Source organism: Lepus europaeus, chromosome 17, assembly GCF_033115175.1.
Source record: "Lepus europaeus isolate LE1 chromosome 17, mLepTim1.pri, whole genome shotgun sequence".
Classification (NCBI taxonomy): domain Eukaryota; kingdom Metazoa; phylum Chordata; class Mammalia; order Lagomorpha; family Leporidae; genus Lepus; species Lepus europaeus.
The window spans coordinates 58185457-58208951 of record NC_084843.1 but is presented as its reverse complement, the minus strand read 5'-3'; the positions used below and the strand labels follow the sequence as shown (position 1 = coordinate 58208951).

General features: G+C 48.0%; 1 protein-coding gene across 2 annotated transcripts in view; it reads right to left on the bottom strand.

Annotated features, from left to right (window-relative positions):
* Positions 1 to 14169, bottom strand: part of TET1 (tet methylcytosine dioxygenase 1) — a 102781-nt gene extending 88612 nt beyond the window's left edge. For both annotated transcript variants that reach the window (XM_062214879.1, XM_062214880.1), the window contains exons 1-2: positions 14113 to 14169; positions 3695 to 5707 (exon numbers count right to left, since the gene is read on the bottom strand). In XM_062214879.1, the coding sequence (XP_062070863.1) occupies positions 3695 to 5590 (1896 nt within the window). In that variant the 5' untranslated portion in view covers positions 5591 to 5707; positions 14113 to 14169. The remainder of the gene's footprint in view (positions 1 to 3694; positions 5708 to 14112) is intronic.
* Between the last annotated feature and the right edge of the window lie 9326 nt (positions 14170 to 23495).

Below are 23495 nucleotides of genomic sequence, written 5' to 3'. Positions count from 1 at the left end.
TTCCTTTAAAACAAATTGAAAATGAATAGGTTAAAAAAAAAAAATGGAAAAATGTGATAGAGTAATGAAGCAATACAACAAAATGTCATCACTAGGGCAATCTGGATGAAAAATAATTCTTAGTACTACTCCTGCAGTTTTTTTATAAATCTGAAATTATGTCAAAATGAAAGATGTTTCTAAAATAAAGAATGTGATGGTTAGGTTATTAGGACCAACATCCGTCAACAAATATTGGTTTTTCCTACACTGATGGGACTTGACAACAGTGACCACACTTGTTTGTCAGAGTTACAGATGTAAACCACACGCCAACATCTATTGAAATTTATGAACCTCATTACTTGGGGCCTGTGTGGCACAGTGGATTAAGCAGCTCCTGTGACATCGGCAGCCTGAATGGGAGTGCTGGCTGGAGTCTCAGCTGCTCTGCTTCTGATTTTGCTTTCTGCTAAGGTGCTTGGGAAGACAGAAGTTGGCCGCTGCCACCAATGCAACAGACCAGGATGGAGTCCCTGGCTCCCCGCTTTGGCCCAGCGCAGACCAGGCTGTTGTGCACGGTTTTGGGGAGCAATCCAGCAGATGGAAAATTTCTGTTTCTCTCACCTCTCACTCTCTCTATCACTCTGTCTTTTGAATTAATAAACATTTTTTTAAAAACTTGACTAGTTTAGGGCTGGCATTGTGGTGTAGTGGGTAAAGCCACAGCCTGCATTGCTGGCATCCCATATGGGCACCAATTCGAGTCCTGGCTGCTCCATTTCCAATCCAGCTCTCTGCTATGGCCTGGGAAAGCAGTGGAAGATGGCCTAAGTCCTTGGGCCCCTGCACCCACATGGGAGAACCAGAAGAAGCTCCTGGCTCCTGGCTTCAGATTGGTACAGCTCCAGCCATTGCAGGCAATTGGGGAGTGAACTAGCAGGTAGAAGACCTCTCTCTCTGCCTCTCCTTCTCTCTTGGTGTAACTCTATCAAGTAAATAAATAAATCTTAAAAAAAAAAAAAACAACTTGATTTCTCTTTTCATTTAATGAAAAAGCATTTATGAAGCACTTAACTATGCCAATCCAACCAAGCACTTAGAGAAACAAAGTCACCTGCTATGGTATCTGAGGAATACACATGCATACACAGTGAGGGGTGAGTGAATGAGTGGCATTTTGTCAAACAGGGTCACATGCACCGAAGGCATGGAGACTGAGGCAAGAACATGGGCTGTGAGCTGGGGAAATGTAACTAGCTGGACACAGCTACAACCGCAACTGTGAAGAGACATGTAGGCACACAAGACAGTCCAAGTGTGCTTTCCACGCTACTGAGCGGAAGCTTCATCTGTCTATAACTGGAAGGCACTGCAAACTTTGATCTGTTTTCTTCTGTTTTATTGAATGAAACATACCACATTTATAAAGGTATTTAGGTAGGAGAATCAAAACAAGAACTGCACCAATTTTTCAACTTCCAACTTTCCTGATAGTTACTATGCCCAAGACTATATCCCACTGCATAACCTAAGTAGTGCAGTGAATATTTGTTGAGGCTGGCATGTTGGTGCAGTAGATTAAACCACCACCTACAACATCGGCATCCCATATGGGCCCCTGTTCGAGTCCCAGCTGCTCTACTTCTGAGCCAGCTCCCTGCTAATGAGCCTGGGAAAGCAGCAGAACATGATCCAAGTGCCTGTGTTCCTGTACCCACATGGAGACCTGGTTGGAATTTCAGGCTTCAGGCTTTGGCCTGGCCCAGCTCTGGCCAATGTGGCCATTTGGAGAGTAAACCAGTGGATAGAAGATCTCTCTTTGTCTCTCATTCTTCCTCTGTAACTCTACTTTTCAAATAAATAAAATAAAAATATTTTTAAAAAAATAGAATACAGAAAATGTCTGAGTAAGACATAACAGCCGAGATAGCATGGCCAATAAAACGGAGAGAAGTACTCAGATATTGTAGAACATGAGAAGCTAGAGGGGTGACACAGGGAGGTATCAAAGATGACAGAATTTTCTATCTGTTGTTACCACGTAGGTGGTTAGCCACTGAATCAAATATGCAATACGAAAGGGGGAAACATAACAAATGTGTCTATACTTACTGGAGATAGTGTTTATGGCAAGTATGTCAGTTAGCAAAGCTATAGCCAATAGCTTAGAGTGACGGTCTCTCTGTTAGATCTGTTAGAGATAGGGCTACTGTTTTAGGTGCTGCTAAATCATTCTGTAACTGGCTGTGTTGGATGTACTCCCACCTATGTGAAATGACTTGAGTAAAGGAAGACTATCCACTGCAGTAATAACATATTTTAGAAACATCTCCAATGTCCTTCAATACATGATTGGTTAAATGCCTATTATCTGGTTTGCAGTGGCTCAAATAGGAATTCAAGCATTTTGAGACCCATAAGTAAGCCAAGAACAAAATTGGAAAGGTTGAATTAATAATAGATTACAGGGGCCGGTGCTGTGGTATAATAGGTTAAGCCTCCAACTGCATCACCAGCATGCCACTTGGGCACCGGTTTGCATTCTGGCTGCTCTTCGTTCAATCCAGGTCTCTGCTATGGCCTGGGAAAGCAGCAGAGGATGGCCCACCTGCTTTTATGTACTTTTTTTTTTCTTTTGGACAGGCAGAGTGGATAGTGAGAGAGAGAGACAGAAAGGTCTTCCTTTTTGCCGTTGGTTCACCCTCCAATGGCCGCTGCGGCCAGCGCATCTCGCTGATCCAAAGCCACCTGGTCTCCCATGCAGGTGCAAGGCCCAAGCACTTGGGCCATCCTCCACTGCCTTCTTGGGCCATAGCAGAGAGCTGGCCTGGAAGAGGGGCAACCGGGATAGAATCCGGCGCCTCAACCAGGACTAGAACCCAGTGTGCTGGCACCACAAGGCGGAGGATTAGCCTGTTAAGCCACGGCGCCGGTCTATGTACTTTTAAGTCAATGGATTCTACTCTTTATTCACAGTAGATGCAAAAATCTTGACTTCAGATGAGTAATCTCAAATCATACTCCAGGTAAGAAGTGTTTCAAAAGTTTGAAAAGGAACAGTTGGAGTTGTGATCAAGCTGTTTTAAATTAAACCAACTGAAACATTTACTATCCACGGTTCACGAACAGAAAGAACAACTAATGTTTGCATATGACTTTGGCGTTGACAACCATTTTCACTTGGTCCCCACACCGTAAGAATCAGAGTGGGTGGAAGGCACCTGCCACATGGGGAGACGGAAGTTTATCGCTGTTACGCCTCTCGGGAAGTCTCAAGTTTAAGGATGCAGATGATTTTCTTCCTTCAAAAGGAAATAAGTTTAATTCCTCTGGTTTTTCAGGCTCGCAAGGGAGTTAATGAATTTGTTCTACTCTTACTTTTTAAATCTGTAACTTCCAAAAAAGACAAGCAACTAGCCAAATTGAGGCACAGTGGAAATCTTTGGAAAACCACACTTCATACAATTTCACTATGTCTCCATCAAATCCTATAATGGAAAAACTGTATATCCTAGTTTTCTGGGGCAAATTCTAAAAATAGGCCAAGGCATCACTCCACAAGACATACTTCGGGAAAGACCACTTAGAGCAACATGTTACCAAACAACAAGGATGTCAGTGGTACTGCGGCAAATTGTCCCTCCGCGCATCACTGTGCTATATGTCACAGGTGTGATGTGTGTGCCTCCCAGCTGCCCGGCGGTGTCCTTACCTCCACAGGCACAAGGACAGATGGCTTCTTTTTCAGCTCCTGGCACTTCCTCTTCTTACAGATCTGGTGGCTGTTCTTCCTGTTCTTGCAGTAAGTACACTCACCACAGTTGGTCTTCTGTTGGCAGGGCTCACACACCCCACAGCGCTTTCGTTTCTTCTTTTCCAAAGTAGGTAACAGGGTTGTAAAGGAAGAGGAGGCACTGGCAACTGACACTGGAATTGACACTCCAGCAGTGTGGACAACATCAGAGCTGGCCATGCTGACCTGGGGGGTCCCTCCTTCCCAGGTGCTGGGATCAGCCTGGGAGAGTTGGACAACATCCCTTAAAGCATGGTAGAGTCCTTCCTCAGGGGTATTTGCAAAACCCTGAGTGTTAGCTGGAGGAAAGCTGGTGTGAACCTGCTTCTCATGTTCTACATTGCTGATTGCCATTTCTGGAGGTATAGAATTTAATTCTGAGTTTGAGGGTGGTTGAGGAGTTTGTCCTGAACCCAAAGGCAAAATCTGTGTAGCACCCTGGATCTCAGGCCCATGTGAGACTGTGCTCAGGGGGTCAGGCCTCTCGGGGGGAGCACAGTAGGTAGCATTTGGGTTTGGAGGAAAAGGACGGAAAGTAGATAGGTCCAGGACAGCACCTTCATTGACATCAAGGGCTTCTTGTTGACCTCGGACAGTACCAAAGATGTCTCCTTGGACTGGAATAGCACCAGGAATTTCTGGTGGGACTAGGGTTTCGCCCAGGGCCTCACCATGAACTGGGTTAGCACCAGGAAATCCCCATTGATGTGGGATAGTATTAAAGGCTTGTCCTACAACAGAAGTCCCATCAAGAACTTTCTCTTCACCTAGGATAGCCTTGAAGGCCTCTTGATAATCTGGGTTAGCACCAAGTCCTGAGCGTGCCAAGAGGAATTTTAATAATGCAGTGGGATATATAGATCCACCAAGAGACAAGAAGCTTCCCAGGTCCAATTCAGGTACCACCTTATTAAAACTAGCAGTGGGGCAGCAATTGCGTTCACTTTTGATGGGATCCAGGTATGAATCAGATAGCTTAAGAGATTCTACTCGTGAACCCAAGTCTTCTAACTGAATACTGGGGGTTCTTTCAGAGGTAACTTCAGGAGCTGTTCTTTGGGGCAAAGGAGCACACCCAGTGTCCTGAGCAAACACTCTAGGAGAGCTGCTGCTATCATTCAATGTGTCTTCAGAAAAGAGTCTTTCCCCACAATGTACCCCTTCCAACTGCCCAGAAAAGATCTCTGGTGCAGGGCCACTGGGAGTAGGGAGATTTACTTTGGAATCTTCAGCTATTTGGGACCAACACTGGGTTGTCTCCTGGCTCTCACTTTTAACTAAAGATGCGTTTTGCACACCAATTAGATTCCCTACATCAGGAGGGATGGGGGCCTCTTGCATTGGGACTGAATCATTATCTGGGTGCTGCACTCCCTTGTCAGTGAGTACCTTATAATCACATTCAGGCTGCTTTTCTACACTTTTAGAAGGCGGAATTTTCCTGGGTTTTGAGACTACCATGGAGGGTTGGGAGAGTCGCCTGCTGAGAGAGGTACTGCGGAGAGCCATGGTAAACCCATTGCAAGTTAAGGACTCCGGGTTCTGAAAAAGAACCTCAGTCCGATCCAAATTCATGCGGGCTGCTCCAGCTCTTGTCAGAAGGCTTCTGACAGGCACGGGTGGTTTGCTTTCTGTTTTTTTCTTAACATCTTTTTCCGGAATTAATTGCTTTAGTTTTCCAGGGCTCACAGTCTTGACCGATGCCGCATTTTTGTTGGCTGTCTTGGATGTCTTCTTTAGTTGGCTGTTTTTCTTTTTGCTTGGATCTTCCTTCCTGACTAATCGGGAAGGCCTGGCATGGCGAGATCGCGACATGGCTACGGAGGAGGAAGAAATGAAAGAGCACGGGAAACACAGTCATTGGTCCTTTGGGAAGGCTCGCTGCTGAGGAGAATCCGGAGGAGTGGTCACGCTCAGTCACAAGGGTTTGGTCTGAAATAACAGAAAACATTGCAAGTGAGCCTTGTTTCCTATGCATTCTCCAAGTTGAAATAGAGCATTTATTTTTTTTTTTTTTAATTTTTTACTTTCTATTTTTTGACAGGCAGAGTGGACAGTGAGAGAGAGAGACAGAGAGAAAGGTCTTCCTTTTGCCGTTGGTTCACCCTCCAATGGCTGCCGCGGTAGGCGCACTGCGGCTGGCGCACCGCGCTGATCCGATGGCAGGAGCCAGGTGCTTCTCCTGGTCTCCCATGGGGTGCAGGGCCCAAGCACTTGGGCCATCCTCCACTGCACTCCCTGGCCACAGCAGAGAGCTGGCCTGGAAGAGGGGCAACCGGGATAGGATCCAGTGCCCCGACTGGGACTAGAACCCGGTGTGCCGGCGCTGCAAGGAGGAGGATTAGCCTACTGAGCCACGGCGCCGGCCATTATTATTAATAATTAGAGAATGTGTATAGCAAAAAATACAATAGACAAAAAAATACTAACTTATCCATTAACCTTGGCTTCCCTATTTAGTTCCTTTAATTATGATGACAACTGATTATTAAGTCGGAAGTTTGTGAAATAAGGTATGCATCTATGTAAGAAACCATATCTGTGTGATTCAAAGTTTAAATCCAAACTTTTACACATTGGGTGCTTTAAAAATTATTTCCCAATTTCCTGAGCACATCCCCACACAGGCAGGGCTGATGTCCGACAGTACGCTGGTAAAGCTAGAAAATGAGAGGGTTGTATAATTCACAAAACTCTACTCCCTGGAGAACAATTTTTTTTTTTTTAATTAAAGATTCATTCATTTATTTGAAAGTCAGGATTACAGCAAGACAGAGAGAGGTCTTTCAGCCACTGACTCAGTCCACAAATGGCCTTAACAAGCCTGGGCTGGGCCTGGCCGAAGCCAGGAGCCAAATCCAGGTCTCCCGCTTGGATGCAGGGACCTAAACACTTGGGCCATCTTACACTACTTTTCCAGGCACATTAGCAGAGAGCTGGATCAGAAGTGGAACAAGGGTCGGCATTGTGGTATAGTAAGTTAAACCTCTGCCTGCGGGGTTGGCATTCGATATTCTGATCCAACTCCCTGCTAATTTCCTGGGAAAGCAGTGGAGGATGGCCCAAGTGCTTGGGCCCCTGCACCCACGTGGGAGACCAGGAGAAGCTCCTGGCTTTGGATCGGCTCAGCTCTGGCCATTTTGGCCATCTGGGGAGTGAACCAGCAGATGGAAGACCTCTCTCTCTATCTCTGTATCTCCGCCTCTCAAATAAATAAGTAAATCCTTAACAGCAACAACAAAGAACTGAAGCAGCCAGGACTCGAATCAGTGCCTATCAGCAGTTTTTACCTGCTAGACCACAACACCGGCATCTGGAGATCCAATATTAATATATTCAATCTAACAACCCACAATACACAAAAATGGCACAAAATCTCCAGAGCAACTATCAGCAGATTAGATTACAAGTAAGATCCATGGTCTGATACCTGTTGAGAACCTGCTGTGTACAAGGGGATTGTGGTGAGCATTGCCCACACTCAGAAAAGATGTCTCTCTTTTCTCTTTCACTCAATTGAATCTGAAGACTGCTGGTTCTAAAAATCTCTTCTACCACTGGTCCCAGATATCTCAAGGGATCAGCACTGTAACACTGAGATCCCATGAGTCCTGGCTGCTCCAATTCTGATTCAGCTCCCTGCTAGTGTGCCTGAGAAAACAGCAGGAGATGACCCAAGTACTTGGGCCTCTGCCAGTCACATGGGAGAACCAGATGGAGTTTATGGCTCCTGGCATCAGCCTGGCTCAGCGCTGGTTATTGCAGCTGGTTATTGCAGTGAACCAGTGGGTGGAAGGTCTTTCTCTCTCTCTGTAACTCTGCCTTTGAAACAAATTAAATCTAACTTTAAGGGGGAAAAAAACAACTATATGCTATATGTGTTAAAAAAGAAAAAATAAAAGACAATGAGATAGATATTTAGAATGCTAAGTAAAGCATTCTAGGAAAACAGTTGTTAATTTGAAAGAGAAACAAAAAGAGGAGAAAATGAAAGCGCATTGACCAAAAGTCATCACCAATTTTCTTTTGAAAACCCTGACCTGGAACAAGCAAAGCAGTGAGCAAACTAAAATCTCACCATACAGATACAGGGATAGTCTCTGAAGATCAGTGTCACAAGTATGACAGCAGACTAGCTGAGGATTTTTTAAAAAATATATTTATTTGCTTGTTTGTTTATTTGAAAGAGAGAATGAGAGAATCTTCCACCTGCTGGTCTACTCCCCAAATGGCCACAGTGGAATGATGGCTCGAGTACTTGGGACCCTGCCACCCTCATGGAAGACCCAGAGTCCCTGGCACCTGGCTTCTGCCTGGCCCAGTCCCAGCTGTTCTGGTATTTATGGAGAGAACCAGTAAGTGGGAGACCTTTGTCATGTCTCTCTCTGCCTTTCAAATACAATAAAAGTTTTTAAAAAGTTATTAATCTTTATAAAAAATAATTTCTTTTGTGAAAAGGTAGGTAATTCTTTGGCAAAGTAAAATGTTGACAGGTCTTTATTATCATCAAGTTTTATTTTTGTTTTACTGATCTAATCCACATAAATCCTGAGCCCTACTGATGGTTTACTGACAGAGGATGGTCTCACAGCAGAAAGCCCTGCGTGTGAACCTGTGGTCATCAGCTGTGCATCTTTCAGCAAACTATGTATCTGAACCCACATTTCCTCATCTGAAATGAAGTTGTTTTGAGGTTTCAATGAGCTCCTACAGAGCATCCTTGTGGTATCTGAGGTTGAAGTGGGGAGGTGGGTGGCACAGTAAGATGGGCTTTGGAAACAGACTTTAGTTTGCAGTTCAGAAACATTCCTGGAACAAGCATTGTGGTGCAGTGGGTTAAGTTACAGTCTGCAGTGCCAGCATCACAAATGGGCGCCAGTTCAGTCCCAGTCCCAGCTGCTCCACTTCCGATCCAGATCCCTGCTATTGTGCCTGGGAAAGCAGTGGAAGATGGCCCAAGTGCTTGGGCCCCTGCACCCATGTAGGAGACCCGGATGAAGCTCCTGGCTTCAGCCTGGCCCAGCCTTGGCTGTTATGGCCATTTGGGGAGTGAACCAGTGGATAGAAGTGCACTCATGTATGCTCTTTCTCTGTCCTTCCCTCTCTGTAACTCTGCCTTTCAAGTAAACAAATAAAATATTTTAAAAAGAAACATCCCTAACAAATTCCCTACTCTCTTCAGCTCCCATATGTGCAACAGACTAGGAAGCCCAATTGTATGGACCTCATTAGGTTATAAGAATAAAATGAGGTATGGGTAAAGGCTTAGCACAGGTATGTACAGAAAAGGTTTCATAAATAGGAGCAAAAAAAAAAAAAAAAAAAGAGCAGGTAGAATCAAGGCAAGTGCTGGTTACCAATATCATGGGGCCAATGTAACCCATGGTCAGCCACATCCTGCAGAGCTTTTGTTCCCTGTCACACACCAGAAGTGATACACTACAGTGAGAGCTCTCAGAGCACACCTGAGTCACGGCGCTGTGCCTCTAAGATGTTTAGAGCAGGAGTTCCGCCTGGTAGTTAAGATTCCAGATACCACGTCCAACTGGGAGTGCCTGTGTTCAGTCCCAGGACCAGCTCTGGATCTAGCTCCTGACTCCAGTTTCCTGCTAATGCAGACCTGGGGAGGCAGCAGAGGTGGTTCACTTTTTGTGTTTCTGCAATCCGTGGGGGAGATCCAGACTGAGATCCAGATTGCTTGAGTGAGGCCCAGTCCAGCCCCAGGCACTATGGGCATCTGGGGAGGGAAATAGCAGGAAAAAAGGGAGCTCTTTCTGCTTCTCTGTCTCCCTTTCAAATAAATAAATTTTAAGCACTTTAAAAAGAATTTTTAAATAGACATTAATGATAACATTAACTGCATGACAAACATTTTGATGAATCTGTACTAAATACAAACAGAGAATATTTCACTTGAATTCTTGGCATCTATGCTTACTGCTCTCCCATTTTTCTAAAAAAAAACCAAAAATGTCTTGGCTTCCATTAGTAACTCTTTGGCTGTTAAAAAATTGTAGGCTATTTTCTCCAAAGACCACTGCTTTTTTAGAAAACAAAAGTCATTCCAATTCTAATCTCCAGAAAAATCAACAATTATCTTTGTAAGAATGCTTTTTCATTATGAAAGCAACTCATTCCAATTGGTAGAAATTTAACAATACCAGGATAAGTGTGCTTTCTATCTTTTATCAAGATTGTATTACTAGAAAAAGTATTAAGAGCACACAATCTAAGCATTACAATCAGCCATGAAAATTAAAATTCATATATGTAGGCAAGTAATCTGGATATACCAGAGGGTGTCATGGGATCTGCTTTTGAAAGTAGTATATAAATGGATCTGTCTCTTCTATATTCTTTTACATTTTTAAATTGAAGTGCTTTAGAAATTCAGACTTGTAATTAAGATAATGTTTACCGTGCAAACCTTATCTACTAAAAAAAGGAGCCTGCTGGAGAAATGGAAGACGTATGAGCAACGTGGATTGGGAAGATGTGGACTCTTTAAATGGTAACAGCCTTTTTATGAGTTCCTGAAAGAGGCCAATGACCCTTGAAAAACCCAACTGCAGGAGAAAAAACTGCTGGGTCCCACCCAGCCAAAGAATCAGGGACAATGAGAAAATAAGAGCTCCCAAAAGACCCTAATTTTATCAGCTCTGGCTTTACTGATGAAATGTAACCTTTAGTGAGAAAATAAGCATCCCAAGGGCTGCAGAACTCTTGGAGTAGCAGCAGCAGGCTTTTCTTAGACTGTATGGGGGAAAAGATGAGGTCCAGTCTATTAAACAGGTCCACCTTTAAATGTGGGAATTGCCAAAGATTCCTGAGAGTAATTTTCCGTTTTAATTTATCAACATTATTAAATGCTCCACTTCCAATCTGAGTGTTTGATTATAAAGAGCTTCATTTATACAAAAAGGTATTTTACAAGTGAATACTCTCCTCCAACTCAGATGAACTGCAACATTCAAAATGTTAAATCTCCCTTTTGTACTCTCTTCCCTAATTCCACTCCCATCTTTCATTTCTGAGGATTGTCTATTTCTCACAGTTTTGTTCTAACCCAAATCTTCAAGACTCCCAGTGCTAACAGTCTGAGCCAAAAAACAAGACTGTTGACGGTTATTAAGTATACATGGTGAGCCCAGGAGGGGGAACCATGTGCAATTAATTGACACCATCCTGTGAATTCTTGTCCTAGAAGGGGGGTAGGAAATCAACTCTGAGATGCAAAACATGCTCAGTTAACAGATCTTTTCCATCAACAGAGTGTCCCCCCCCCCCAAATGTCCTACAACATAGGCAACTAAAGTTCATGAAATTTAAAATTACAGGCCAAGAGATTAAGAAGCCAGTGCATGATCTGAGGCACAAAAAGCCAGCAGGGAATAAAAGGTTGCAGATGGAGCACTGAGCAGCAAGAGCGGCTCTCAGAGTGAGCACTGCTGATCATGTTCTACAGAAGGTCTGCTCAATATGCAATCAGCCAACAGGTTCAGAATTTTTGCTTCAATATTACTTGAGCTTACAAAGCCATTGATGACAGTCTTGCCTAAGAACTTTTTTCTTAATACAATGAGCAAAAAAACAATCATCTTCCCCAGAAAGTGAAAAGCTGGCACCCTAAACTGTACCACTACCATACTGACAGCACCCTGTCAGAAAATTCTCTCCTACCTCCATCCCTCCTCAGTTGGCTATCTCCCCAAATCCCCTGAGCAGGAAGTGGCTGAACTGGGGTAGCCATCCAGCCCACAGTCAATCTTAAATTACTTTAGAATCCTTTCTGAACCAGTAGACCCCCCCCAAAAAAAAAATCACCTGCAAACATACAGCTAGTGGCAAAAGATTCTGGTTTCACTGTCCCTGCGTTCAGCTCTGCAGAACTTAAAGCCCCTCGCACTTGACTGAGAAAAAACAAGGCTTAACACATTTCTCTTTAAAAGGTACACCTGGCAGTGTCCCCAGGCACTAGGCTCTACATCTGAAGGGAGAGCCCAAGGACTGCTTGCTGTTCCTAGATAGTTTTCTAACACAGGAAGTGTGAGAGCCCTCACCAGGGGAAAGGCTGTTCAGGGAAACTCACTAGAATGCCAGCAGATTTAGCCAAAGCCTCCTTCCATATGTAAAATAGCCTGCTGCCCTGCAGAGAGCAAGGAAAAAAAAAAAAAAGGGCCAAGAAAGGGGAAGGAAGAAGTTAAAATGGAGAGGGGATGGCCCCGGACCTTCCAAGAAAGACATAAAACACTTGTGGAGGAAGAAAAGGAAAAGGCTTAAGAAGGAAGAAAATGTCCAAAAAGGAAAAACAAAAACAAAAAGCCCAAATACTGAGGCAGGGGAATAAATCTATAGCAATAAAGCCAGAATACAAAGACAACGGGGATCAAACAGCTGAAGACCAAAGGTAGAAACTCCAAGGACGAGAAGGAGAAAATTAAACGCGCAGGGAAGGAGACACGTAGAAAAGAAAGTGGGGGAGGGGAGGGACACGCAGATAAAGAGGACTGGAGAAAGAGGGGAGACAAAGGGGTAGGGCCGATGAAGACCCACACCTCTGGCCGGCGCGGGCAGCAATGGTTTACTCATTAAAGCAGCAAGTGGGAGTCCCAGGCTTCTAGTCTGGGCTCCGAATCCGTGCGGAGAGAAAGCGACACTGCGTGCCACTTCCCGTAAATCTTCATTCCGAAGTTTAATGGAAACCACAACTTGGCTTGAAGGACAGAGAGAGGTTGACAACCTAATGGAGATTCTTTTATGGGAGAAGGAGGAGGCTTGGGTTTGAACCCGTGTAACCAACTACCAGTAAAATTAGGAAACACACCCAAAAATATCCCCACCTCTGTCTTTTCGTTCTTGGAAATAAACCTCGCCCCGCTTCCGTACCCCCCCTCCTTCAATTGTAGTCGTAAATTCCTCGCGTGCTCTAAACAACCCTTGCTGGTGCACAGGCCACCTTTCCAGATATGTATGCCACATAAACATCCACCAGGCCTAAGGAAGCGACGCTCAGTTTGCTTTGGACCGGGGTTGGGAGGCAGAAGGCGCGAGGCGGCGTCCGAGGCGCGGGGCGCGGGGCGCAGGGCGCAGCTGCCCGCGCCGCTCTGAGGCTCGCGGTTCCCTAGAGCGGAGGTCCTGGATGGCCTCGCCAGCACTCGTGCATTAGCCGGTCGTTACCGCGATGCCTGGTGCAGCTCCTCGAGAGCCTGAGCGTGGAGTCCGGGAGGAGGGGGAAGAGGCCGCCGCCAAGTGACCGATGCGTAATGGTTGGTTAATTTAAGAGGAAGACGCGTGGGGGTGGGGTGGGGGGGCTCCTAGCTGGAGCTCTCGCTGTTCTCTGCAAGTCCCACGGATCCCTCTCCTGGGTCCTTAGTGCCCTCGCGTGGGTTCCCCCGTGCCCGTGGCAAGGTTCCTGGCGTCGGCCAGTTCAGGGACAAACACGGACTGCACAGTCCCTCAAGCGGAGGAGATAGGACACGGGGTGGGGAGGCCGGCGAGGAGGCAGAGACCGCGGGAGAGGGGGAGAGCTCCGCGGAGAGCCCTGCCCTGCCGGCCGCAGCCCTGCACCCTGGCGGGACGGCGCTCACGTGCGGCACGGCCGGGTCCAGGCGGCCGGCCCCGCGCACCTCCCGCCCCAGGGCCCGCCGGAGCGGGACGCGGGCCAACGCGGGGCCAGCGCGGGCGGACAGCCCGAGCGCTCGTAAAACAGCGTCTGAAGTCACTTTGACAGAACACGACTTGCACCCCTACACTCCCTCCCCCGAGACCCGCGCCGCCCCAGTCCACCCTTGCAGACGCCCCTACCTCCTCCGCCACGAAACTTTCGCCCCTACGAACTCCCTCCCCCGGGCTCTCCCGCCCCGGGCCGGGTGTCTCTGGAAGTCGCGGCGGAGGGAGGGAGGGAGCGCGCAGGGGGCTTTCCTGGACCGGGGAAGGGGGCGACACCGGGGCTCCCTCCCGCGGCTCGCGGCCATCCTTGTCTCCCCCGCCCTCGGCGCCTGGACCCCCGAAGGCTGCGAAATCTCTGGTCAGCTCAGGGACCTCCCCCAGGCCGGACCCCAGCTCCCCCACCCGCGCCGCGGCGGGGCCTCGGAGCGGGCTGCGCGATTCCCCTGCCGGGGGCATTGTTTACCACCCGCCACAAAAGCGCCCCGAGCGGCCCGGGGTGGGGGTCGCGGCGGGGAGCGGGCCCACCCCAGTGGCCGCCCGGGAGCAGCGGATGCCGAGCATCGGCCGCGTCCAGCCCAAGGCGAGCGTGGGCCCCCGCAACTCCTTGGGCCTCGGCGTCCGAGGGCTGACTCCCGGCACCCCTGCCATCTGCCCCAGCCCCAACTCACCACCGGCCGGCTCCGGATCGCAGGGCAGCGCGCGTCCTCCGGTTCCAAGCCTGCACCAGCCCTCGGGCAAACTTTGCAACTGGCGCTCTCGCCCACAACTTTGGAGCCCCGGGCCCTGGCGGGCGCGAGGGGGCGGGCGGGCCCACGGTGGACACCTAGCAGCTCCCGGCACGGTCAGGGCCCGGGCCCCCGGGGTGGGCGGCTGCTTGCCAAAGGTCCGCGGCAGAGAGGCAGGTAGAGCCGCATGACTGGGGCGGCCGGGGGGTGTGGGGGGGCGTCCCGGGGGGCAGACCCGGGAGCAGAGGGGCCAGCGGCTGCGCGCACAAAGCCGCGCCGGAGCGGACTGCGCGGCCACTCCCCGCCAGGTCAGCCCCCCGGAGCAGCAGTGTCTCCCCAGGACAGACCTCAGGGAGTGAAGCTGGGGCTCTGCCTCCGCTGGACCCTGCACCGCTGAGCGACAGGCAAAACGCGAGCTGGATTTCCCCAAACTGGAGCTGGACTCCCCCTCGACCCCTCCCCCTGTCCCCCTCGACCTCCTCTCTCCCAATATCCTGTTCAGTTCCGTTCTCTGTTTTTTGGGAGGTCAAAGGAAAGTATTGGAGAGAGAGACATGCCATGAATCTTTTTCCCCCCCGACGTATTCTCAGGCAGGGAGAGAAAGTTTTTTGGGGATTGCTCAAGGGAATGTTTATAGATGCCGGGTCATAGCCGGCACCATTGGGCAACATCTGCCTCTCCAGCCATGGAAAACCTCCCTCAACACCAAAGAGAGAAACCAGATGAGGGCTGTGTTCCTTGGCAGGGCGCGTGATGCCTGCAAAGGTCATCATAATATTTCTGTTAGTTATTTGGCCCTGGACCTCGAGGATGGCCACATTCACTTTGGGGATGAAGAAATGAAGGCGAGGGAAAAGATCGGCTTTCGGCAATGGGAAGAAGGACAGGTGGCCATGTGCCAAAACGAAGGCTCCCTACATGTTGGATGGCTGCTGCCTCTTCCTGGGCTCAGTCATTACTCAGGCGAGGGAATCGAGGGCTTTAATGGGGTCATGGAGGTAAGCAAGGCGCTGTTAGTGCAACTCTCATTCCTTCCAGGTGCAACTTCAGTGGAAGAGAAAAGATTCAATCTCTCCTAGCAGTGCCACCCCCTTCTGCACTGCAGTTTCTTTGTTATGCACATGTTATAAATTTAACCTGATTGTTCTTTTGAGAAAGATGCCTAAACATTCAACCTTCCACACTGATTCATTCAAATGTATTCTCTAGGCTCTATAGGCTCATAAAGAACAAAGCTAGGCTCTAGGGTTCCAAAGAACAAAATTTGCCTCCCACTCATTATGGGGCAGATTCCAAGCTGGCAGGTGGAGTAAACCGAGGACTGCTTTCAATGCTACAGTCAGACAAGTTACCTTGGTAGGAAAACGTCAAATGTGGCATGTGCAATAAACCTTATGGCCCAAGTAGGCTCTCTAGGTAGGGTGGGGGTGGGTCACAGTGGTTGTCATTGCTTGAATTCCACATCAGAGTGCCTGGCTACTCAGAGTCCCAGCTACTCTGCTTTTGATCCAGCTTCCTGCTCCTGTGCGCCCCCAAGAGGCAGCAGGATGTATCTCCAGTACCTGGGTCCCATCACCCACATGGGAGACCCACATTGAGATGCTAGTTCCTGGGTTTGTCATAGCCAAGCACTGGCTGTCATGAGCATTTTGAATTAACCAATGAATCACGGCCTTTGTCTTTCCTTATTGTCTCTCCCACCTTTTAAAGAAAATGAAGGGGATGGTGCTGTGTGGTGTAGCAGGTAAGCCACTGCCTGCCGTACCAGCATCCCAGATGGGTGTGCAGTTCCAGTCCTGTCTGCTCCACTTCCAATCCAGCTCCCTGTTTAGGGCTTGAGAAAGCAGTGGAAGATGGCCCAAATTCTGAGCCCTGTGCACCCATGTGGGAGACCCAGAAGAGGCTCCTGGCTCTGGTCTGGTCCAGCCCTGGCCATTGCAGCCAACTGGGGAGTGAACCAGTGGACGAAAGATCTCTGTCTCTCCCTCTATTTCTGTAACTCTGCCTTTCAAATAAATTTTTCTTAAAAAATTAAAATAAATAAAGACTCTTATTCTCAATCACAATGCTTCCAAAAGCCTACTTTAAAAAAAAAATTCAACTTATTTATTTGAAAACCAGAGTCAGAGTGAGAGTGAGAGAGAGAGAGATCTTTAATTTGCTGTTCATTCCCCAAATGGCTACAATGGCTGGGGCCAGGCCAGGCTGAAGCCAAGAACCAGAACTCCTGCATGGGTGGCATTCCCAGCACCAGCAGGAACTTGGATTGGAAATGGAATAGCCAGGATTCACTGATACTTTGATATGGGATGCAGCCATCTCACGTGGCAACTTAACCAGCTCTGCACCACAATCCCTTCCCAGCCTATTTGTCAGAAACATTCTCCTTGGACCTAGATAAAAAAGGAAGGTTGGGAGAGTTTGACTCAAACATTTATTTTCATAAAGAACAACAACAACAAAAAGATTATCGTGAAGTAGCAATACCCTGGCTGTTGTCAACTCATCTTATTGTTTAAAATGTATGGAAGGGGAGGGCATCCTGGCCCAGTGTTCTAAATGATAGCTTGGGAAACCCACATTCCACACCAGAGCATTGGAATGAGTTAGGCTACTCTGCTTCCCACCCAGCTTACTGCTAATACCTCCTGGGAGGCAGGTCAAGTGCCTGGCCCACCCTGGCTGTTGAGGCTATCTGGGGAGTGAACCAACAAATGGAATCTCTCTGTCTCTGTCTCTCTGTTTTTCTGCCATTCAATTAGATGAAAAATAAATAATAAACATTTTAAAAATAAACTTAAATGGGAAATCATAGGGTGATTGTAGGAGGATGTCCACAGTAACACATGTTCTCTTCATTCCACAAATGTTCTCCTTGAGTCTACTGTGTGCCAGGCAGTTCTCAACTGTGAGCAAAGCAAAACTGCTGCCTTTATGGAGCTTGCACTCCACCATGGGGTGAGGGGAGCAGAAAATCAACAAGGTAATGCTTTGTCGGGTGGTGAGGAGTGAAAGGGAGGAGAAAAAACAGAGAAGCGGACAGAAAGTGTTGGGCAGGGGTACAGTTTTATACTGAGCAATCGAGGAAGACTTCATTGAATAGATCCCAACAGGTGAGGGAACAGCCAGAAAGAACCAGTGAACAAGAACAAGGCCAATTTGTGTGACATTACAGTTTCACTGTGTTTCACAGTAGTGAAAAATTGGAAGCTAACTAAATGTCCATCAAAAAGGATGAGTAGGTACAAATGTTGTGGTGCAGTGGGTTAAGCCACAGCTTGCACAGCCAAACCATATTAGAGGCAACTCAGCTGTTCTGCTTCAGATCCAGCTTCCTGTTAATGTGACTAAAGGCAGCAGGTGATGGCCCAAGCACTTAGGCCTCTGCCACCCACATGCAAATCCCAAATGGAGTTCCAGGATCCTGGCTGTTATGGCCATTTGCAGAGTGAACCAGTGGGTGGAAGATCTCTCACTCTCACTTAGCTTTCAAATAATTTCTCACTCTAGCTTACAAATAAATAAGCAAATAAATCTTACCAAAAGGGGCAGGGGGCAGGTGAGGCCAAGTCTGGGACAATTGTGACAGAATGTAAGGCAATTTCTCCCCGTACACCAAGCCATTCTCCAGGGAATACTCACAGGGTTTTCAGTTCCATGACCCCAGAACTATGCTCAAGAACCTGATGTAAATAGCTTAGTATTTGCAGATAACCTGAGCACACCCAGCTGCAGTCCCCCCTTACATTTTTATAGATTTATTTATTTGAAACAGTTACAGACGGGGGCAGGGAGGGGGAGGGAGAGAGGGAGAGAGAATCTTCCATCTGCTGGTTCACTCCCCAAATGGCTGCAAGTAAGGGAGCTGTGCGGATCCGAAGCAGGGAGCCGGGAGCTTCTTCCGGGTCTCCAGTCTGGGTGGCAGGGGTCTAAGGACTTGGACCATCTTCTGCTGCTTTCTGGCCACAGCAGAGAGCTGGATTGGAAGTGGAGCAGCCATATGGGATGCCAGCACTGCAGGCGGCGGCTTTACTGGCTATGCCACAGCACCAGACCCCTCCCTTATATTATGACTAATCTCTAGATTACTTCAAGTACCTAATATAGCAATACTGTATTGCTTAGACAATGATGGCAAGAAAAGTTTGTACATGTTCAGTACAGATTTTTTTTAAGCTATTTTCTTTAATTCTTATTTATTTATTTTTGACAGGCAGAGTGGATAGTGAGAGAGAGAGAGACAGAGAGAAAGGTCTTCCTTTTTGCTGTTGGTTCACCTTCCAAAGGCCGCTGCGGCCGGCTCATCGCGCTGATCCGAAGCCAGGAGCTTCTCCTGGTCTCCCTTGCCGGTGCAGGGCCCAAACACTTGGGCCATCCTCCACTGCACTCCCGGGCCATAGCAGAGAGCTGGCCTGGAAGAGGGGCAACCGGGATAGAATCTGGCACCCCAACCGGGACTAGAACCCGGTGTACCGGCGCCGCAAGGCTGAGGATTAGCCTGTTAAGCCACGGCGCCGGCCCTTTTTAAGCTATTTTCAATTCCATAATTGGTTGAATCTGCTGAGGTTATCCACAGATCCAGAGGCTGACCACACAAGAATCCCCCCTTATTCATAGTTGCAATTTTCACAGCGTCAGTTACCTATGGTCGATCACAGCCCAAAAACATAAAGTGGAAAATTCCAGAATTAAACAAGTCGTAAGTTGTAAATAACTTCTACTTTGTTATTAGAGATTGTTTTTCTTTTACTGTGCCTAATTTATCAATTGAATCTTATCTCAGGCATCTATGTATAGACACAACAGCACTTACAGGGGTTTGGTATATGGGGCTTTCAGACACCCACTGGGGGTCCAGGAACATGTCTCGCTTAGGTAAGGAGTGGACCAGTGTAACTAAGTGCAATTCTTTTTATTTATTTATTTTTTGACAGGCAGAGTGGACAGTGAGAGAGAGAGACAGAGAGAAAGGTCTTCCTTTTTGCCATTGGTTCACCCTCCAATGGCCGCTGCGGCTGGCGCACCGCGCTGATATGAAGGCAGGAGCCAGGTGCTTCTCCTCGTCTCCCATGGGGTGCAGGGCCCAAGCACTTGGGCCATCCTCCACAGCACTCCCGGGCCATAGCAGAGAGCTGGCCTGGAAGAGGGGCAACCGGGACAGAATCCGGCGCCCCGACTGGGACTAGAACCAGGTGTGCTGGCGCCGCAGGCAGAGGATTAGCCTATTGAGCCACGGCGCAGGCCACTCAGTGTGATTCTGACACAATCTACCTAGCAAGAGCCTCAGGTCCCACAGGTTGAGGACTGAGTCCCACAAGATCACCCCCACTTGAAACCTTAGCTATGTCCCTGTTTCCTACCAGCTGTAGACAGAAGTTCTCAAACCACGGGCCCTGTATTGTGGCGTAGTGGGTCAAGCCACAGCCTGTGACACTAACATCCCATACAGGCACCCAGCTGTTCCACTTCTAATCCAGCTCCCTGGGAATGCACCTGGGAAAGCAGGTGAGGACAACACAAGTGCTTGGGCCCCTGCACCCACGTGGGAGACTCGGATGAAGCTCCTGTCTCCTGGTTACAACCAGCCCCAGCTGTTGCAGCAATTTTGGGAGTGAACCAGCAGATGAAAGGTCTCCCTCTCTGTCTCTCCCTCTCTCTCTCTGTAATTCTTTCAAGTAAATAAAATAAAGCTTTTTAAAAAAGGAGACGTTCCCAAACCTCCCATCCTCTGGTGTGATGATTTGCCAGGATGGCTCACAGAACCCAGGGAAATGCTTTACTTACATTAACCAGTATATCACACAGGATGATCAGCAAGAGAAAGAGATGCATGGGCAAGGCTGGGCGCATGGGAGGCCCAAGGGCTTCCATTCCCTCTCTGGACCCAGCAGCCTCTCAGAACTTCCACGCGTCCAGCAATCCTGTACATCAGATCTCAGAGTTGAAAGTTTTTATAGACCATGGTCTCCAGCCCCTTCCCCCTACCTGCAGGTTGGTGAATGGTCTGGGAGTTGCAACCTCTAATCACTTGGTCTTACAGGTAACCAGCTGGATTCTGAGGCTGCCTCACTGGCCCCACCCTAATTCACCTCATTAACAAACTCCAAGGAGATGAAGGGCCTTGTTCTGAATAACTAAAGGCCTTCCTATCACTCAGGAAGTTCCTAGCGCTTTAGGAGTTCTGTGACAGGAGCTGGGGACAAACACAATATTTCATAGGACACCACACATACACAAACCTAAACTTTTTTCTCACTCAAGTCCAAAATGAATTGGAAGAGCATTGAGAATACACAGGGTACACACTACACACTAGACACAACAAAAGCCGAGAAAAAAGGGCAATCCAATTTATAATTTGTCAAAATTCTTACTAAAATTTTCTTTTAATTTTACTTGAGAGGCAGAGTGACAGAGAGAGGGAGAGACACACACACCCAGAGAAATCTTCCATCTGCTGGTTTACCCCCTAAATGCTTGTAATAGCTAAGGCTGCTGCAGGCCAGAGCCAGGAGCCAGGACCCTGTCTGGGTCTCCTATGCGGATGGTAGAAACCCAAGTACTTGCGCCATCATCTGCTGCCTCCCAGGCACATTAGCAGGAAACTGGATCGGAAGTGGGCGTAGCCAGGACTTGAACCCCAACTCTGATAAGGTATGCAGAGGTCCCATGTGGTGGCTTATCTGCAGCACCACAGCCTCCCTTAATTATCAATTTGAGGAAGAAAAAAGTTGATTTTGAAAGGAAGGGGAATTACCATGTCTTTAGTTATTTTAGAGCATGAGAGCACGATCTTTGATTTCATAGTCAGCTGCTGGGAGAACCAAATCCTCCTGGCTCTGGCACCATGAAACAGTGGGTTAAGCAGCCACTTGGGACACCTGAGTCCCATATGGAGTGCCAGGGATCAAGTCCTGCCTCTGCCTTCCTAGCAGGCTTCCTGCTAATACACACCCTGGGAGGCAGGAGGTGACGGCTCAAGTAATTGAGTATCTGTCACCCATGTGGGAGACCCAGTTGGAGTTCCTGGCTCCTGGCTTTGGGCTGACCCAACCCAGCCCCAGTCATTGTGAGCAGCTGGGGAGTGAACTAGTAGATGGAAGATTGATCTCTCCTCTCTCTGTCTCTCTCTGTCTCTCTCTCTCTCATGCTCTGTCTCCCTCTCTATCATTTTGCCTTTCAAATAAACAAATAAAGTGTCAACTTAAAAAAAAAAAAAAGAGCCAGAATCCAAATCAGAAACTATATAAAAAATAATTATTGTGGCCGGCGCCATGGCTCAACAGGCTAATCCTCCGCCTTGCGGCGCCGGCACACTGGGTTCTAGTCCCGGTCGGGGCACCGATCCTGTCCCGGTTGCCCCTCTTCCAGGCCAGCTCTCTGCTGTGGCCAGGGAGTGCAGTGGAGGATGGCCCAAGTGTTTGGGCCCTGCACCCCATGGGAGACCAGGAGAAGCACCTGGCTCCTGCCATCGGAACAGCGCGGTGCGCCGGCCGCAGCGCGCTACCGCGGCGGCCATTGGAGGGTGAACCAACGGCAAAAGGAAGACCTTTCTCTCTGTCTCTCTCTCACTGTCCACTCTGCCTGTCAAAAAAAAGAAAAAAATAAAAAAAAAATAAAAAAAATAATTATTGTGGCATAGCAGTTAAGCTGCTGTTTAGGATGCTTGCATTCCATTTTGAAATACCTGGGTTGAGTCCTGCCCCTCCAAACTGCTTTTTAAAATTTTTATTATTTTTTAAGATTTATTTATTGAACCCATGTTGTGGCATAGTAGGTTAAGCCTCTGCCTGTGGTGCTGGCATCCTATATAGGTGCCAGCTTGAGTCCCGGCTACTCCACTTCCGATCCAGCTCCCTGCTCATGGACTGGCAAAGGAGTAGAAGACGGCCCAAATGCTTGGGCCCCTGCACCCATGTGGGAGACCCAAAAGAGGCTCCTGGCTCTGGTCTGGCACAGCCCTGGCCATTGTGGACATTTGGGGAGTGAACCAGCAGATAGAAGACCGACCTCTCTCTTTCTCTCTCTAACTCTGCCTCTCAAGTAAATAAATATTTACAGAGTTACAGAAAGACAGAGGGAAAGAGAGAAAGAGAAATATTCCATCTGCTGGTTCACTCCCAAATGGTCACGATGACCAGGGCTTCATCAGGGTTTCCCTTGTGGGTGCAGGGGCCCAAAGACTTGTGCCATCCTCCACTGCTTTCCCAGGCACATTAACAGGGAACTGGATCTGATGTGAAAGCAGCAGAGACTGGAACCAGCACCCATATAGGATACCAGTGTCTCAGGCAATGGCTTAACCCACCATACCACAACACTGACACCCAAACTGCTTTATTTATGCAGTTCTTGTTCCATTAATAAGCCCCTCTTTCTAACAGGTTCAGTCTCTTCTTCACTTGTTCCTTCTCTCCTGCCTATAGATCTTTTGTGCTCACCATGCCCAGATGGCTCCTTTGCTTGATCTTGCTAATTTCAGCCTTATTTCTCTCCCTGACAATTGCTAATGCTTCTTGTTCCTGCAATGCCCATTTATTATGCAATCCACAGACATACTCCCCTAGGGCTATACTCACAACCCATCTTCATTTTCCTTTGTCTAAAAATGCCTTCTGTCTGGAGTTCTGGGACATCTACAGGCCACCTGGGTCTCCCTTCCGTGTCAGCCAAATTGCCTTCAGCATCTTCTCTCCCCTTTCTTCAGGAACCCCTTGGTACTGCAAGTGCCTCAGGACTCCTGGTCCAGGCAGTAGACTCCCAAAGCGAAGTCTGAGCCCTGAAAACATTCATCTGTAATTCCAGTCTGTTATCTCTAACTTGCAAAGCCACATGCTGAACTCCTGGTCCGTTTTCCTCTTATTCTCACCTGAGACCTGCTGGGACCCGCTCTACTTTGCTACTTTATGTCATATGTCATGGCCTCCAGGCGGTAAGCACTTTAAAAAAACCAATGCATGAATTCTTTCTTTATTTTTTTTTTTTAAGATTTATTTATTTTACTTGAAAAAGTTACATAAAGAAGGAGAGGCAGAGAGAGAGAAAGAGGTCTTCCATCTGCTGGTTTGCTCCAGAATTGAGTTTCTTCTGAACATTTTCTTTCTCCTTCTTGAGAATTCCTTTACAGCTTAACTACCTTTGTGAATAGAGGGGCTCCTGGGTTGGAACGTGTGTGGGTCTGCCGAGGATGTCCGCAGCCAACCCGACCATCTCTCCTTCCCACATCCTCACACTGCCCTTATTCTGACCTGGCAAATCCATGCTTCCCCCTGCAAACCTAGCTCTCAGAGTTCCTAGTCTGTGAAGCCTTGCGCAATTATCCAGGC